Consider the following 19485-nt stretch of genomic DNA (forward strand, 5'->3'; position numbering starts at 1 on the left):
AACTCACATATTGTAACAATATGCAAGTGTGTGTGTGTGTGTGTGTGTGTGTGTTGTGAGTGTGTGAAGAGCAGGACAACGTTATTTAGCAATATCTCTCCCGAATAATGACTGAACAGCATCAAATATGCTGTAATCACCAGACACACTGCATGTTTCATTGATCCCTTCTGCAGATTTACATAAACTACACAAACTCTTAGCGACGAACACATTATTACTTCAAACACGATGATTATATTTGTAGCACTATATCACAGAAGGACACTTTCAGAGTCCACTTTTCTAATTTTCTGATTTAACACAGCTTTTCATGTATTTCAGCACTCTGTTTTTTTCTTCTCCTGCTCTCTTCTTGATGTTTTCCAGTGTTCTGGCCTTTTCACACTCATTGATTTCCTTCAGTTTCGCAATCAGAAAATCAACATGCTGAAGTGTGATCAGAGAATCAGTGTTGAGTGCGATCATCTCCAGACTATCCACACAATGAAAAGCATCCATCACCAGCTTTATTTTCTCTTTCTCTAATTCCTGCAGTTCTTCTTCCAGCTTCTGGACCAAAGACTCACCGTTCCTAACTTCTATTAAATTATCATCATATTTCTTCTTTAACTCTTCATTTGTCCTCTTCTCCTTCTTTGTCTTTGTTACATATATTTTTGCTTCTTTGACATGTGTGCTGTACTGGCATTTATTTGTGCACACTGTACAGTGATAATCTTTCATCACGCTCCATGAGAGAGGTCTAATCCACCAGCTTCCTGGATAATGACAGTTCTCCTCACAGACGCTGCAGCACATCGCCTCTTCGGCTTTAGAGAGATCAATATTAACCTTCTCTCTATAGGACACTTCAACTTCATACTCAAAGATCTTATTTTCTTCAACAGCTTTTTTGTGTTGCTCCAGATCTTCTTGAGTTTGTTTCAGCTCATTTTGCTTTTGGTCCATCTTTTGAGCACATTCTTTTAGATTAGAGATCTTTGTCTCCAACTGCTTCCGTTTCTGTAAAACATCTTGAGTCATCTTCAGGGATTTTGGTTTTATGCTTTTAAGAAATTTGAAAAATTCAGTAATTTCTTCAAAACTGAGATTCCATGATTGTTTCAGCATTATATTTTCTTCATCAGCAGTTTCTGACTGACAGTTGTCAAACAGGAAAAACACTGGCTGATTCTTGTCATTCACTGCACACTTGATTTTATCCTCTTTAACAGCCGTCAGGGCAGATTTAGGGATAGCGCCACGTGAGTGTGTGAAGAGCAAGACAATGTTTTCATCAATATTAGTTCCAAACAATGACTGAACAGCATCAAATATGTACATTAGTCTGTCAGAGAGTCGAGTCTGTGTTGCTTTAATCACCAGACACACTGCATGTACTTCATGAATCTCTTCTGCAGATTTACTTAAACTAAGCAAACTCTCAGCGATCTGTTTATCAAGATCAACTCCACGAGTGTCTCCATATCCTGGTGTGTCGATGATTGTTAAATGGATTGGACTCTCTTGTGGATAAAACCCATAAACAGTGATGCTGGAGGTCTGACTGTAAACTGATGTTAGGTCACTCTGATCATCTGTGATCTCAAACCAAACCTTGTCTTCTCTCTTCACATCTAAATTGTAGTTGATCATAGTGTTGATTAGTTTTGTTTTTCCTATGCCTGTTTCCCCCACCATCAGAATGGTTTTATGGGGTTTGTTTTTGTCTCTCTCTCCAAAGGTAATTCTTTTATATGGCTCAGATTGATCATGAGAGTCTGTTGTAGATGTCAGATGGTATCGAATGGGAATCCCCTCCTCAATTACACTACTTTGCTTGATGATTGCATTAAATTTGTGCATTTCGTGTCCTATTATTTGTCTGTGCATAAAACAACATAACATAAAGACAGACATTTAGTAATGTAGCCTATAACAAATAAATAGTACTAGTTCATTTGTTTTTCTGATATACTGTAAGGTAAATGTACACATCACTTCATTATTAACATCAACATCCTACATAAATTTGAAAATGAATGCATTTTAAAAGTAGAGTGAAAAGGCAATAAACTTAAATTTTCCCAATATAATGGCCACATAAAAAGTTTTTTCATGAAAAAAGCTTTAGTTCAGGAATCACTGTCACTGCAAAATGTGATAAACACAAAAGATAACAGATATTATTAACATTCACCTGATATGTTCAACCAAGTGATGGTTGGAAATATTTCTAAATGAAAGGGCTTTTTGAATTATTGATTGCATCTATATTTAATTGTGAATAACACTGACATATTCTTTAAAGGAGAACTCCGGTCAATTTTAACATTGAGCTAATTTTTTTTGTCAATTTGGAGTGCTGTCAGTACAGAGAACAACGATGTGAAAGATATGGATAAAAATGATGTTATTTAAGCCAGCGCACATACCTGTGTTTACATCCTGTTTTCGGTCTAAGTCCAGAGTAATCGATTATCGAGTTCACGCGCGTGATCATAGTACTAAACCAATGCGCGTGAACTCGACAATCGACTACTCTGGACTTCGACCGAAAACAGGTTGTAAATACAGGTATGAGCGCTGGCTGAAATAACATCATTTTTATTCATATCTTTCACATCTACTGCAGTCAGACTCACTCGTGTTCACTCTGAAGGAATCACTCACATGACCTGTGCACTTGTAATGACACATCAAGGATGTTAAGAGGCTAAAAGCAGGTTTAAAACTTGCCCCATTGAAGTCAACAGGGTGCAAATTTTAAAAATAGAATAACTCGGTGTAGGCAACACCGATTTTTGTCGTTGTTCTCTGTACTGACAGCACTCCAAATGTACAAAAAAATGAGCTCAATGTTAAAATTGACCGGAGTTCTCATTTAATCTTAGTAGATTTTTAACAAAAATATTCAAATTGTAGTTAATTGGTAAAATGTGATTTAAAAGCCTTATTAACAATAAGACCTAAAGACTAAAATGAGAGTGGCTTGTAGTAATACCTTTCAGTAGAATCTGCCATGACTCTGGATTCAAGGTTTGTAGTCTTCAAGGCAAGGTGCAGTATGTTGCTAAGCAAAGCATATACACATTCAATTATTTTTCAAAAACAGAAAGACATAGGCCAGTAAACTACACAGAATTTATATTGTAAAAAATCTATGTAAACATCCAGTCTATCATTTTCTTTGTTCCCATTTTTGTATTAAGCACTATTAGCAAATATCTACAATCATATAGAGTAGCAGTATGTCAATATACAGTATGTCAATCTGAGATACTAAAAAATATTATCAATATTACTAAGTCCCAGAGCCTACAGAAGAGCAAAACACATTTACTTACAATATTAGCTGTTTGTTCAAGTGCTTCTTTGTCTAACTCACCTCAGGTACTTGCAGACAGGAAGAAACAGTTGTATTTATACACTTGTCAACGCCCATGTTTTGAAGGTCACATGATTGGCAAGAGAGTGTAAAATCACTCCTGGCATTTTCAATATATCCCCACAATTTTCTGTTAAATAAGAGAAGATATGATGGTTCATATATGATGGTTATGGTTATGATGATATGATGGTTCAGTTGTTCACCACAAGACGAGTGATCTGACTGCACTGATACTATTGTATGAGAACTGAACTAAGCTGGATGATGACATCACTATTTTATCCAGAACTGCTTTATAGATGAAATGAACTAATTTAATAAATGATGATCTTTACAACAGAACTGAGTCAACACTGAATTGACCTCTGCGGAACAATGATTTTCTTCTAGAGCTGCTGTACGGCTGAAATGAACTCTGGTTGCTTGGAAATCTGGATTGTGTTCCTGAAGGTCGAGAGTAGAGTAGAGTGCTTGCAAACCAGAGCCTGGTTTTGTTTTCAAATTCATGAATTTGATCAAATGTATATACCACATTTAATTGAATGCCATCATATCTTCTCTTATTCAACAGAAAATTGTGGGGATATATTGCCTATGCCAGGAGTGATTTTACACTTGCAAATCATGTGACCTTCAAAACATGGGCGTTGACAAGTGTATAAATACAACTGTTTCTTCCTGTCTGCAAGTACCTGAGGTGAGATAGACAGGGAAGCACTTGAACACACAGGTAATATTGTAAGTAAATGTGTATTACCCTTCAATAGATGATGTATCTCAGTGTAGTAATGTTACAATAATATTTAGTATCTCAAATTTTGAGTACTGTATGTATTGTAGATATTTGTTAATACATAGTGCTTATAAATACAGGAATAGGATGAAAGATATATATATATATATATATATATATATATATATATATATAATGTTCCCAATAAATTTTACTGTTTAATTTATGTCTTTGTGAACTGTTGATTGTTGTAAAAAAATGTTACGTGTATTTACTTTCTTTAGCAATAACTTGCTTGGGAACTTGAAGGACTTCGAACCTGGGACAAGTCAAGACAAATTCTAATGAAAAGTAAGAATACTGTCACTGTCATTTTATGTGTGCAGACTTTAAGGCAGATAAAAGTAAAGTCACAATACCCAAAAAGCAGACAATTATTCCAAATGGCTGTAGCTTTCCAAGTCTTCTTTGTGCGAGGAACAGACTAAAATTTGATCATTGTCCCTATTTTCCATCATGTTAAAATAACTGCATACGCATTATAACAGCTTTGATGTCAAATGTCATTGGCTTTTACATGTGTCATGACTGATTTTGACATGTTAAAGTTTAGATTTATCTTTTGAAAGATATGACCAACAGAGAGATTTTCAGCTGATTTCAGCAAAGTTTTACTCTTCACATAAAGCTATCATGCACTGCATTTCATGTATTCTGAAGCAACAAGTCATTTGGAATACCTTTATAGTGACTTTAAAAAAAAAGTCATTTTGTGGAATAAATTGTTGTGACTGTAAATCTGTCAGTTTTAGCACAAAGAGCTCTTGGACAAGTCACCGTACTCTCACCTTGGGAGTGAGAGCAGGTTGTTTATATTGCTGAAAGTATAGCATCTAATATAATCATATAGATCACTGTTGACTGGACTGCAAATACGTATGTCAAATCTGATATTGAAACAAATGCACAGTTGTCAGGTCAGCAAACTACAATTCACAGCATGCATCTCAGCCTTCAAACATGGCTGCCTCAGACTCAGCTCTCTAAATCACCGGACTTCTGATTACACACACACATATTCTGACATACTCTGAAAATTTTTTGCTTTTGTAACTCTGATATCATGTTTTTGTGTATACATTATGTGAGAATATTTAGAAATATTCTGACAGTGTGATCTTATATGGCAGGGTCGGGATATATTATTATTGTTGTATTTCTAAAAACAACAATCTTAAATAAATGTCTGGATTAAAAATAAAAGGTAAACGTAATTTGGATGGAATTAAATGAGTACTTAAGTAAGCTAGGCACTGAAGTTCGAGGGTTAGGGAGGAGATAGGATGGCATGGTACAACATGATGGATTCCAGTGCAAAGTTAGTTTTTTTTTAACAATAGTAGTGCAATCTGTTCAAAGTACTACTTAACAACAACAACAAAAATAATAAATAAATAAACAATGAAAAAAAAGTACATACACAGTGTTAGAGACAGCACATTCACTTTGCGGGCCAAACACATAGGAAAAGAGCAGCCAAAATGGTACAGCTTAAAAACTTTTGGACTCTTGTAACAGAACAGCCTCCCCACTCACCTTAACCACATGAACACTTTGGTTAAATAAGTCATTTTCCAGACAGACAGATATGGGGACAACATATTTAACAGGGTAACCTTATTCCAACAATGCACATTATATCAGTGACATTAAAACAATCACTTCTTTTTATCTAGCCAAATAAACACACTAAATACAGTAATAAGTAAACTATTACAATAATAAACATACATTAAACAAACAAACAAACAAACAAACAAACATCAAAACTACAACATGTGAAGCACTAGGGTTGCCTAAAATGGTATGACCACTGCTATCATTACCGCGTTCCAGGTTACGTGCGCTACCAAAACGAACTATAGGACACAGCAGAATCAACAGTAAAACCCTACATCATAAATGACCAATAAACACTCTGTAAAAACTAGTGATGGTGAAATGAAGCGTTGCAATACACAACTGTATCATAAAATGGTTCATTACTTGAAGCTTTTCAACATGGTGCACACTAACAACATCTTGTGGTCAAAAGGTGGAAAATCTGAATTTTTTGATTGTTTCAAATAATAATTCAGATTGTGTTACGAAAACCATATAAGGCAAGGGAAATATTGAATCTATAATAGTCTTCCATGTGTCATTACTTATGTCTTACATTACTAATAGTCTTACAATACATTACTGTATTAATAAAAGTGAGTCTGTTTGTGAATAAATGTATGAAAAAAATACATTTAAAAATTAATAAAGTAACCAATTGTGTACTGTAGAGTTGTACAGTAGGCTACTGTAGCAGTTTTTAGGGATCTACTTCGATCAACACAGACAGTCTTATTTACATAAACTTTTTCCTAAGCCCTAAACCTATGAGTTAATAGACAAGGCTCATCTAAGAATATTATGATAAAAATAAATTAAGATTATTGTTGAATAATCTTAATTCAGTTAAAGTGCTTGCGAAATGGGGATTAATACTGAAATTGAACATGAACAAAACTACTCATGCAAATATTTGTATTATAAGTACATTTTTATCAAAGAAGCAAATGACAGGGGTTCGTACTGACGTAACCTCGGTTCCCTGAGATAACGGGGACGAGCATTGCGTCAATGTTTTGACGCATATGGGGAAACTCCGTTTTCTTTAAATACTTAATCTTGATTGGTTCACGTCTGTGCACCTGCACAGACAAATGGCTTTTCAACACACCAAAACAGACAGAGCCAACTGCCCATTTAAGTCGCTTGGGACAAGAGCCAGTGTGTATGATATCTCCTAGAAAAACCTCTGAGGGTGGAGACTGATTAGGCAGAAAGAATCTGTGCCTAAAGGGATGTCTAGGTTATAGAACCTGATAAAGGTGGACGCCGAGGACCAGCCAGCCACCACACAGATGTCAACAATGGATATTCCACTAGACCAGGCCCAAGAGGAGGCCATTCCCCTGTTGGAGTAGACCCTCACCCCAATAGGACACTGCAAGTCCAGGGACTTGTAAGCTAGTGCTATCGCATCCACTATCCAATAGCACAGTCTTTGCTTCTTGACTGGCAGCCCTATAGAAAATGGGTGTGGTGTCTGTTCACCCTTAGCAGAGGGGAAAGCAGAGAGTGAGATGACTTGTGTCCTAAAGGGTGTGTAAAGTGTAAAGGCACCTGGTAGAAGGTAGGGAGGCGTGAAGGCTCCTGTAGAGAGGCCATAGGTGGAGGCTCCACAACATGGATTAGGAATGCCAGATTGACCCCTCCGCTTTGGAAAGGAGGTCCCTTCTCAGCGGGATTAGACAAGGTTCTGCAAACCACTGCTGGTTCTGCCAGAGTGGTGCCACGAGTAAGACTGAGCATCTGTCCTCCCTGATTCGGCTGATGACCTGAGGGAGCAGTGCTACCAGAGGGAAGGCATAAGAGCGCAGAGTGGGCCACCTGTGGGCTAATGTGTCCTTTTCCCTCGAAAAGAATATCGGCCAGTGGGTGTTCTCTTTCGAAGTAAAGAGATCCGCTCCAAATCATGCAGACTGTCTGGGGGTGGAGTCTCCATTCCCCTGGAGGCAGTCAGCTCCAGGACAGAATATCTGCTCCCGTAATTAGGGAGCCTGTCACATGTATTGCTCTACTGAGTGGAGATTGTCCTGAGGTGGCACACCAAACAGCTCGGAAGACAGGACCTGAGACCCCCCTGGTGATTTATATTGGCTACCACTGTCATGTTGTCCGACAGGACCAGGACGCAGTGCCCTCTGAGTTTCAACTGGAATTCTCGAAAGGCCAGAAGCACTGCTATCATGTCCAGACAGTTAATGTGCCAACCCGACAAAGGTCGGCCTGCCGTCGCAGTGTGCTCCAACTAGTCATTGAGGCGTCTGTCACGACTACCTTCCTTCTGGAAACCAAGCCCACTTCCACTCACATCCTATACAGATGAGGCGATTTCCAGCTGACCAGGGCTCTGGCGAAGTCATGGGTCACCCTGATAGAAATAGGGGAAAAGGTAACTACTGAGGAGGCTACTGACATGAGGCCCAGTATATTCTGAGATGTTTTTAAGGGTAGGTTTCTCCCCATTTTGAATGCCAATATTAACTTCTGAATTTTCAGGGAGTGTTCCAGCGAAATCCAGGCCCGCATTTGGTACGGAACGAATACTCTCCCTAGGAACGTGATGTGTTGGCTGGGGGACAGTGAGCTCTTGCTCAAGTTGATACTGAACCCCATGGTAGGACTGTATAGTGATAAGCCAACGTGTATCTCAAGAATGGTCTGTGATGGGGAGCTATCTGGATATGAAAATATGCATTTTTCAGATCCACTGAAAAAAAAACCCAAAAAACCCAATCCCCTGGTCATATCCACGAGGGTGATTTGTTTCAAAGTAAACATTCTGAAGGACCATTCTATCGAAGCGTGGTTCAGACATCACAAGTCATCACTTCTTGTGGACTAGGAAGTAGAGGCTGTAAAAGCCTGACTCCCTGTGGGCTGCGGGGACCTTCTCTACTGCATCCTTTGCTAGCAGAACCTGTACTTCGGCTTGGTCGACGTGAGCATTGGCGTCCGAAACCAAAGTGTTAGTCACACCCCTGAAGCGGGGGGAGGGTATGCAGGCGAAATAAAGCGGGTCAGTGAGTGACCCCTTTTATTGTTTCTAAAACCCAATTGACATGTACATCCATAAGGGGGCTAGTAGGGGGCGTGCCACAACTGTTAAGTACATCATGAACGAATGGGGTAGGTTCCTGAGAGTGAGGCATGCGGGATATGGACCGGTGTGAGCTCACGTAGTCCCGTCCGCTCAGCCCTGCGTTTCTTCTTCTTTGGCTCCTGAGAGGGAGAGAACAGTGGAGAACGAGGGCCGGTCTTTTATTTAGAGAAAGCGGTCCGCTAGTGCAGTTAGAGTGTCAGTCTTTGATGAATGCAGCTTGGAATCGGCAGTGTTTTGAAACAAATGCTGGCAGAAATATGCTCTTTTAGTGTGAAATGTGAAGTGCACTGGAGAAGCGGCATTCTCAGCTGTTGAGTTATCAGCGCTGTTCTCAGCTGCAGTGCTCTTCAGCGCCGTTCTCTTTCCTGCAGTGCAGTCACAGCGTTGGTGAGTCAGACAAACAATGCTCTCTGTGAGCTCGCCGAGCTACAATCTGTTAAAGTTGGGAATTGTTTCTCCCCTCATGCTCCAATCCCTTATGGTGTACCCAAAGGTTCCATTTTGTGTCCTCTTCTTTTTGCTCTATATATATGCTTTCACTAGGTTATATTATTCAGAGACACAATTTATCATACCACTTCTATGCCAATGACACTCAGCTCTATTTTCCTGTCTAAAATACTAACTGTTCTGTGTTTAGCCTGTCTGACTGTCTGCGTGGCAAAATGTTGGGTGGATATCATGGAAGCATCAAGGAAGTGACAATCATTCTGTAAGTCTGATCGCAACTCCACAAAACACTATTCTTAACTTGAATGGCTGTAAAGAACATTTAAATAGAATGACGACTAAAAGGAAGTTTGAACTTTTTCAACCAGTAAACCAGTTTAAAGTATTGTGGGATAAAAGACTAAAACCCAAAGGCCTGCTCGGCGGACATCTGAATATAAGAAGTATTGTATCAAAGACAGAGCAAATTGAGGGTCTGCTGATGGATTCGAATTTGGACTTTCTTTTTCTCTCGGAATCATGGCTAACTGAGTTATCATCAAAGACTGCTTTTGCTGTACAGGAATATCATGTTTTTAGGAAGGATAGAAAATCAGGTAGAGGAGGAGGAGTCCTTCTGTATGTTCGTAATCATTTTAAATGTGTGGAGGTTCATCTTAATTCAACGCAAGATCTAGAATGTATTATTGTTACTATTGTCTTATCTCCTCAAATGTCTTTTACTGGGGTTGGATTATACAGACCCCCTAATTTTACAAAGACATTTTATGATAAATTGAAATCTGTACTTAAGGAAATTGGTACAAAAAAGAAATTAATTGTTTTAGGTGATTTTAATATAAACTGGGCGGAAAAAGCTAAGAGATATCAACTTAAAAGTATATCAGATCAGTTGAATCTTACACAAATGATCCTTGGCCCATCTAGGATTACTCAATCAACACAAACTCAGATAGATTTTTATACAGACAAGAAGGCAAAAGCTTTTTTAATATTATACCAAAATCCCTAATTGGCCAATTTGAGGAGAAATTAAAGCACCTGGACTGGAATGATGTTATGCAGTCTGGTGATATAGAACAAGCATTTATCTGTATGATGGATAGAGTTAATACGACTAAAAATGAATTTAGTAAAAATATATCTTGCTCGAGTAAAGTACATCTGCCATGGTTAAATGAACAGCTCTGGAAGCTAATGAAGCAGAGAGACTTGGCATTAACGGCTGCTCTTAAATCTAAATTACCACATGATAAGAGAAAATTCCAGAATTTGCAAAATAAAGTAGTAAAAGAATTAAGACAGGCCAAAGCTAATTATTTTATTAAATTAATTGAGGATTCTAAAGGAAATAGTAAATTAATTTGGAAAAATATTGATAAAATTACAAAGAAGGAGAATAAATCAGTTCAAAATTGGATTATACGGGACCAATCGAAATTAATAGAAGATAAAGAAAAAATAGCTACAATTCTTAATGCCTTCTTCTTGTACAGTGTCTGGCTAGGAAATTTGGTGCTAGATCTGGAGTACTAGAACCCATAAACAATGAAATGCCTGTCTTCACTATTGAAAATGTCTCAGAATCTATTGTATTGAAAATAATTGATAATTTAAAAGGATCTAGGTCTAAAGATGTTTATGATACTGATGCATGATTTTTTAAAACTTATAAATCAATTCTTTGCAAACCTCTAACACACTTGACAAATCTGTCAATAACAAACTCCTATTTTCCAAATGGCTGGAAGGCGGCAGTAGTGACACCTATTTTTAAAGCAGGTGATAGGACTCAAATTATAGACCCATAAGTATCCTTCCAATAGCATAAAAAAATGCAGAAAGAGTAGTTTGTGATCAATTATTTTCTTATTTAAATGAAAGTGAAGTGAATCTACACCCAATGCAATTTGGCTTTCGAAAAAATTATTCTACTGAAACTGCTAATTGTTATTTTGTCGAACAAATTAGAAGTCAACTTGACAAAGGTGGTGTTGTTGGAGCTGTGTTTTTAGACTTAGCAAAGGCATTTGACACAGTGAATCATAACTGTTTAATGTCAAAACTTCAGAATTTTAATTTATCAGATGCTGCCTTGATATGGATGAAATCATACCTCAGTAATAGAAGTCAATGCACAAGAGTGGCTGATAAATGCTCTTCGTTTGCTAGCTGTCCTACAGGGGTTCCTCAGGGGTCAATTTTAGGACCGATTTTATTTAGTATTTATATTAATGATCTGCCTCAAGTATGTCCAGGTGTAAATGTTATAATGTATGCAGATGATACTGTGCTTTTTACTCATGCAAAAACTAAAGAACTAGTTGCAAACAAACTGTCATCTGCAATGGTGAAAGTCTCAAATTGGTTGAATGAGTCTTGTTTGTCTCTAAATGTAAGTAAAACTGTATGCACGTATTTCACTGCACGAAAACAAAACTCTGTGAATCCAGATATCATATTTAATGGTGAAGCAATCAAATTTGTGACACATGTTAAATATTTAGGAATAATAATAGACCAACACCTGTCTTTTAAAAAGCAAGTAAAAAGGGTTATAAATAATGTTAAATTCAATTTGAATAATTTTAAAAACATCAGGCACCAGCTCTCTGAATCAGCTGCACTTCTTTTAGTACATACTCTGATTCTTCCTCACTTGTCGTATTGTATAACAACTTGGTCACAAGCAGATGCAACCACACTTAAGCCCATGTACTCCCTTTATAAACAAATCATGAAAGTGTTAGATAAAAAACCAAGGGACTACCATCATTGTACTATTTTGAAAAGGTTACATTTTTTAAGTTTTAATCATTTTGTATTTTATACTGATGTGTGCCTGATGTACAAAATTATTCATAATCTTGCTCCACCCCCTCTTCAGGGATGCGTGACCCATAACGGAAGTGCAGGTAGGACTAGAGCATCTGCCAGGGGAGATTTGGTACCGCAGTACAGAAAAACAGCCTTTGGGCAAAAAGCTTTTTCAGTTAGAGTAGTGGGGTTGTGGAATTCCTTACCTACAAATATTCGAAGCCTCAATAGCTTCTCAATTTTTAAAAATAAGCTTAAGTACTGGCTACTATCACAACAGATCTGCAACCACTAATGACTGTGTGACTGTACATTATCTGTTTTATATTCTGGTTTTAAATTTTATATTCCTGGACCTGTATGTATTGTGATGTTTTATGTGGTGTATATGTAATGTATATTATTTTATTTGTTTACCTGCCCAGGGACAGCAGATGTAAACTAGCTATTAGCTAATTCTGGTGCAATTACTTTTAATTGTGCATTGTCCCTGTAAAAATAAACAATAAAATGAAATGAAATTAAATGAAATATGAACTTCTTACAGCTAAACAACAATAAAACTGAAATTATTATTTTTGCCCTGTCAGCTATGACCTCTGACAGTCAATCGGCTTAGTTCACTCTCTTCAAATGTTTACGACTGTGTCAAAAAACTTGGTGTCAATTTGATTCTACTTTGAGTTTTGATAAGCAAATTAGTGCTGTTGTAAAAAGCAGTTTCTTTCAGCTAAGATCTATTGCCAAAATCAAGATGATGCTTTCTAAAGCCCTATTCGGACGGGACTACAGGGGGACGTTAGAGAAATTTCTGTTTCACAGACGTACTTTGAGATTTTAATCCTGTCCCAATCTGCCATGTCTGTCTTTTTCTCACACGACCTCTGTAAAAATTCCAGAGCAAATTACCTACTGTTTTTCGTCAAACTCGGTGGTCCTCAGAGAAATCTAATCCCATCCGAATGAGATGTCTGTGATTGCCGAAAATGTTTTTTTTCCAAAACGCTTTTTCTTGTGTGTTTTGGTCAACGTGAACTACCGTACAATCTCTCGCTATCGCGCCGGCATTCAAGTTTCTGCTTTTTGCGCACCGATAATGGATGTAGATGTGTTCAGTACACTGCGAAGAAATAAAAAAGTTAAATCAACAAGAAGAGCCAAAAGAACCCAGTTCTATAAAATCATGATGATAAATGTGTGTTTAGTTTTTTTATACTATGACTGTACAAAACCAACAGCGATTAATAATGCGTCTTATGGTATCCTAGGAATCCAGGAAACCTCGATGAGGTTGATATCAGTAGGCTATGCAATGAACACTGATCGAATGCATTATTCTCCACTTTTAATTTCGACTTTTTTTCTCGAAACACAACGACTTTATTCTCGAAATTTAATGAGTTTATTCTCCCGATTACTTCGACTTTTTTTCTCGAAATTTAACGAGATTTTTCTCGAAACACAACGACTTTATTCTCGAAATTTAATGAGTTTATTCTCAAGATTATCGTGCATTATAATGACTTTAATCTCGAGATGGTTTTATTTTTTATTATTGCTTGACCCTAATCCTCTTCTGTACGAGTAGGCTACAGGATGGGAGAAAAAAAATTGCGAGAATTCCCCCCATGTTCAAATGCAAGTGGTTGGACTATTATAACTGGAGTTAGGTACCGAAACCAGGCACCGAAATGTAACCGGTACCCAAGTAACCGGTATGTAACCGGACCGAATCAAAACACAGATTTCGGTGCCTCATGATGGTGTTCTTCTTCCATGAGGGGTTTCGCGTCAGACATTTAAAGGGATAGTTCACTTTGAAATTAAATTTTGGTATGTTTTAGCTTACCTCAAGGGCATCCAAGATGTAGGTGTCTTTTTTTCCGCAGTAGTTTCAATTTTGATATTTTTAGGTCAAACCGTTCTTGTCTGCCAGTCGTATAATGCAGGTCTATGGTCACTGTCACAAAGAGCATGCACAGAGTCCAAATTAAACAATTCCCCATCGTAAGTACACATTGAAGGCCTAAGACACGAAACGAGCGGTTTGTGTGAGAAAACGAACAGTATTTATATCGTTTTTACCTCTTATACACAGCCACGTCCAAGTGATCTGAGGGCGCGCGCGCATCCTGCTGTGTGACGTGTGTGCAGACTGGTGCATAGAAATATACACTAGATGTCGCCTTGTCTACGGCAGTTCATTGGAACGAATGTCTTTAAGGCGACATCTAGTGTATATATCTATGCACCAGTCTGCGCACACTTCACACAGCAGGATGCGCGCGTGCCCTCAGATCACTTGGACGTGGCTGTGTTATAAGAGGTAAAAACGATATAAATACTGTTCTTTTTCTCACACAAACCGCTCGTTTCGTGTCTTAGGCCATCAATGTGTACTTACGATGGGGAATTGTTTAATTTGGAAGATGGGGAATTGTTTTAATTTGGACTCTGTGCATGCTCTTTGAGACAGTGACCATAGACCTGCATTATACGACTGGCAGACAAGAACGGTTTGACCTAAAAATATCAAAATTGAAACTACTTCTAGTTATGCATTTGTAAAGACACTTTTGGAGATTTTTAACAACAGAGTTTTATTTTGTGCAAGAAACGCATGCTTGTTAGGAAGATGAAAAGTTCTGGAGAAGTCAATGGGTACCCCTTTTCCACCAGCAAGAACCGGGTGCTAGTTCAGAGCCAGAGCTATTGCCAGTTCGGAGTTGGTTCGACTGACGAGCTTTCTAAGAACCGGTTTGCCTTTCCACAGGCCAGAGAGCCACCACAGAGCCAGATCTTATGCCACTGTATACAGCAACGCTGGCGTGGCAGCGCCAAACACAAACACATTATCAGGCTTGTTCATCAAAGCACTGCGAAAGCGATCCAAAAGCACGAGTCGAATGCTCTCAAAACACTCCTGCAGCTCCTATCGGTCCGCAACGCTCCGATGCATCTCGAACAAACCTTCCATCAACAATGGCGGTCGTTGAGTAACTATTGATGCTCATGGCTTTGTAAACCTACACTAGCATCCAAACATGCAGAATCCAAAGCGTTCGTGCAGCTCGCTCGCCATAACTTGCATAGACGGAGATTACAATCGAGCTGCTATTAGCTCGATTAGCTGCTATTTAAAAAATGGCGGTCACAAGTTTCTGTTCGTCTTGTTGGTCACGGTAACCCCAGCCCCTGACACAAGCGGATAAAGCGGTTAACAGATCTGCAGGGGTCGCTAGACTAAAATAAAATTCAGGTCAGGTTCTTAGCCACGAAATCGATAGTTTGGGAAGAATGGTAATATTGCAAGACTACCTTTAGCTTTTTACTTCTGGTAACTGCATTTAGGCTTCAAAATTCATAAAAGTTGTGTTCATTAGTAAAAAAATTATCTTGACGGACAAAATGTCAATCATTTGACTTGTTGATCACAGAGCTTGTTTTTTGTGATAATCCAAAAGCCAATGGGAGAATTCTATTGAGTTTTTGTTGAGGGAACCAGTGTGATGCTACTGTAACTGCCGGTTGGCCTACTAAGTGATGTCATACCTGCACCATTCTATTGCCTGAAGCACAGGGCTCCGCCGTGACCGCAGTAGTTTAAAAAAGTGGCTGTCAAATGCCAGCTCACCCTATCCACTTTATTTTGCAACGCAGAAGTAAATCTGATGACGTTTCACTAGTCGGAGGGTAGGGAGGAATATTGTGGGAGCACACACAAAACACAATGAAACACTGTGATGGTAAATATGTACCACACCCGCAGTTTGTAACACAGTGGGGGGATGAAATGAAGAAGTGCCCTGACATCTTATGAGAAAAGTTGTCCCTCAGAGACTGGTCTTTGATGCGCGTCATTTAACAAACGCCATCTCTGCATATGCTGTGAGTTTGGGTTGCTTATAACGTTCATATGGGAACTCAATGTACACCATTTCTTTAGATTTGTTACGCAAATCATCTATAATCCTATGCCAACACAGGAGAATACATAAATATATTTCTAAATATGCAAACTGTTCATTCATCGCAATTTCAAAATAAAAGTTTAAATCCTGACTCTTAGTCTGCATGTTTTGATGTCTACAGGTTATTAAGAAATTACAGAGACTGTAGCATTCCTATCGTTAAGATGTGGCCAAAAATAAAAGGGATGATCTTCCGTGGGTCTGCCATTAACGAAGTGGAAAGAGCAAACGTAGCCTACAGAAATTTGGCTATATAATCAAATATTTCTTAAATATTAGAAAATAAATCTACAAGAAGTGAAAACTGTCCTTCTTGACAGCACTTATTTCACTCATCCTCTCACTGCAGCTGCATACTCGTCACTTTCATTTGAGGCGAGGCACATCTCAGGCCCTGTCCCAAATGGAACCCTAAGCACTCGCGGTCTTCCTCTGAGTCCGCACTTTTGTGACGTAATGCCGCTTTGACTGTCAGGAAGAAGTCTGCTGCGGAGTCCGCATCAGTGCGGGCTCGGCAAAAGTGCATGGGGGCGCTCGTGAGCACCCTTCTGAGATCTAAAAATGAGAAATGGGACACACTGCGGTCTCGCGGACTTAACGGACACGCGCACGCGGCAGCCATTGTAAGTCCACAAGACCGAAAGTGGGACAGGGCCTCAGATGGTGATTGAGTCCGGGGTGACCATGTTTGAAGGCTGAGGTGCATGCTGTGAATTGTAGTTTGCTGACCTGACACAGAGCACTTTTACTCTTCTTTCAAAATTTCTTTTAAGACTTATTCTGGTGAAGATATTGATGAAGACATTGATGTTATTGATGATGAGATGCATAATTTTGCCTCATTAAATAGAAATAAATAACTAGTAGCCTATACTTTATTATTATTATTTAAATTTTTCAAATGTCTGTTTTTGTGTTATATTTTTCTTCTTTATATTACAGACAAAAAATGGACCGTTTAGAACCAGGATTACAAAAATTTCATGCAGTCATCAACCAATGTAGTGTAATTGAAGAGGGGATTCCCACTCGATACCATCTGACACCAACAACAGACTCTCATGATCAATCTGAGCCATATAAAAGAATTACCTTTGGAGAGAGAGACAAAAACAAACCCCATAAAACCATTCTGATGGTGGGAGAAACAGGAGCAGGAAAAACAAAACTAATCAACACTATGATCAACTACATGTTGGGTGTGAAGAGAGAAGACAAGGTTTGGTTTGAGATCACAGATGATCAGAGTGACCGAACATCAGCTCACAGTCAGACCTCCAGTATCACTGTTTATGGGTTTTATCTACAAGAGAGTCTAATCGATCTAACAATCATCGACACACCAGGATATGGAGACACACGTGGAATTGAGAAAGATAAAGAGATTGCCATGAATTTACTTGGTTTATGTAAATCTGCAGAAGGGATTCATGAAATAGATGCAGTGTGTCTGGTGATTAAAGCAACAGAGAGTCGACTCTCTGACAGACTAATATACATCTTTGATGCTGTTCAGTCATTGTTTGGAACTAATATTGATGAAAACATTGTCTTGCTCTTCACACACTCACGTGGAGCTATCCCTAAATCTGCCCTGACGGCTGTTGAAGAGGCTAAAATCAAGTGTGCTAAAAATGACAAGAATCAGCCGGTGTATTTCCTGTTTGACAACTGTCAAGGAGAGACATTTCAACCAAAATACCAGATGGTCCAGGAACAATCATGGAATCTCAGTTTTGAAGAATGTACAGGATTTTTCACATTTCTTAAAAAGATAAAACCAAAAAACGTGAAGATGACCCAAGATGTGTTGCAACAACGGGAGCAGTTGGAGGCAAAAATCTCCAATATAAAATCACATATTCAGAAGATGGACCAAAAGCAAAATGAGCTGAAACAAACTCAAAAAGCTCTGGAGCAACACAAAAAAGCTGTTGAAAAAAATAAGATCTTTGAGTATGAAGTTGAAGTGTCCTACAAAGAGAAGGTTTATATTGATCCTTCTGTAGCCAAAGTGGCGATGTGCTGCAGCGTCTGTGAGGAGAACTGTCATTATCCAGGATGCTGGTGGGTCAAAGATCTCTCATGGTGCAGTGTGATGAAAGATTATCACTGTACAGTGTGCACAAATAAATGCCACTACAGCAAACACGTCAAAGAAGCAAAAATATATGAAACAAAGACAAAGAAAGAGCAGAGGATAGATGAAGATTTAAAGAAGAAATATGATGACAATATTATTAAAGTTAGGGCTAGTGAGTTTTTGGTCAAGAATCTGAAAGAAGAACTTCAAAAATTAGAGATGGAGAAAGTAAAGCTAGCGATGGATGCTTTTCACTGTGTGGATATTCTGCAGATGATCGCACTCAACACTGATTCACTGATCATACTCCTACATGTTGATTTTCTGATTGAGAAGCTGAAGGAAATAAATGAGCCTGACAAGGCAAAAAAACTGGAAAACATCAAGAAGAGAGCAGGAGAAGAAAAAAACAGAGCACTGGAATTCATAAAAAAGAAACTAGGTAAAGAAAAATCATAAAAGTGCACTCTGAAAGTGAAAATATGTGTGATCATGCTATTATCATTGTATTCATTGAATTTGACAAGAATCTTGGTACACACTGTCACTTATACAATTTTTTGTGTTGTCTAGAGAATATTTGTGCAGAGACAATAAAATTCATTTACATATCAATAATGCATATTAATATTTAGTCCTCTGTAAGGTAAGGCCACATTTGCCTCTTGAATAGTGAAAGTCTTTTTTGGGATGCTGTTACACAAATAATGATCAGAGTGCTGTTCTCCAGTATTCCCAGGATAGTATACATAGTTTATTTGTCTTTTTGTCTTTGGTTTTCTGCCTTGTTGTTTTAAATAATGTTGTATATAATAAATGTTGCAATAAATGTTGTAAAAAAATAAAGATTTATAGTCATTATTTTTTTATTCTCAGAGGATTCTGATTATGGAGGATGTCTTTTTGGTATAGGCTATTGGCTTTTGAGTGTTTTAGTTTGGTTAATATTATTTGGTTAATATCACTTTTGGTGTATTGTCCAACTTCTTTGATTAATAAATCTGACTTGAGAACTGCCTTCTGGTGAACTAAACCATTAATTAATGATTACTGCATCAGCAACTAATAAAGATTCTAAATGATTAATATAGTATTATATGAATTGTTATTAATTAAATGTGTCAATGTATCAATTCTTTAATAACATATTTTATTAACTAATAGTTTATGCGGCATATTAACACCCTGCGTCGTATACATGTGTCAACAGTTTACTTAGTAAAATAACTACACTTATGTAAATCTAGGACACAGCACAGAATAAGTTCTATGTGCCTGTACATTTTTTCAAGTTAT

General features: G+C 37.9%; 2 protein-coding genes across 4 annotated transcripts; one reads left to right on the top strand and one right to left on the bottom strand.

The window, feature by feature from the left end:
• Positions 1-220: 220 nt before the first annotated feature.
• LOC311284311 (uncharacterized protein) lies at positions 221-3381 on the bottom strand. Its single transcript, XM_084399288.1, has 3 exons — positions 3330-3381; positions 2987-3055; positions 221-1867 (listed from the first exon to the last, which is right to left on the bottom strand). The coding sequence occupies exons 2-3, from the start codon at positions 3004-3006 to the stop codon at positions 286-288; spliced, it is 1602 nt and encodes a 533-aa protein (XP_084255414.1). The 5' UTR covers positions 3007-3055; positions 3330-3381; the 3' UTR covers positions 221-285.
• Positions 3382-4059: 678 nt separating this feature from the next.
• Positions 4060-19024, top strand: LOC311284194 (uncharacterized protein). Of its 3 annotated transcripts, XM_084399094.1 has the most exons (4): positions 4060-4103; positions 4391-4457; positions 9509-9580; positions 17049-19024. In XM_084399094.1, the coding sequence occupies exons 3-4, from the start codon at positions 9534-9536 to the stop codon at positions 18646-18648; spliced, it is 1647 nt and encodes a 548-aa protein (XP_084255220.1). In that variant the 5' UTR covers positions 4060-4103; positions 4391-4457; positions 9509-9533; the 3' UTR covers positions 18649-19024. The 3 variants fall into 3 exon arrangements, with proteins under 3 accessions (XP_084255220.1, XP_084255221.1, XP_084255222.1); XM_084399095.1 differs by lacking the exon at positions 9509-9580 and having other exon boundaries at positions 4060-4111; positions 17049-19018; XM_084399096.1 differs by lacking the exon at positions 9509-9580 and having other exon boundaries at positions 4064-4103; positions 17049-19018.
• Positions 19025-19485: the final 461 nt, after the last annotated feature.

This window comes from Rutilus rutilus (assembly GCF_951802725.1).
Source record: "Rutilus rutilus genome assembly, chromosome: 24".
Lineage (NCBI taxonomy): Eukaryota > Metazoa > Chordata > Actinopteri > Cypriniformes > Leuciscidae > Rutilus > Rutilus rutilus.

Excerpts from the sequence above, each read along its gene's own strand:
- LOC311284311 (XM_084399288.1), bottom strand. The coding sequence starts at position 3,006 with ATGGCAGATTCTACTGAAAG. Across the intron at positions 1,868-2,986 it reads ATGGCAGATTCTACTGAAAG|ACAAATAATAGGACACGAAA; the intron begins GTATTACTACAA and ends TTTTATGCACAG.
- LOC311284194 (XM_084399094.1), top strand. The coding sequence starts at position 9,534 with ATGTTGGGTGGATATCATGGAAGCATCAAGGAAGTGACAATCATTCT. Across the intron at positions 9,581-17,048 it reads AAGGAAGTGACAATCATTCT|ACAAAAAATGGACCGTTTAG; the intron begins GTAAGTCTGATC and ends TTTATATTACAG.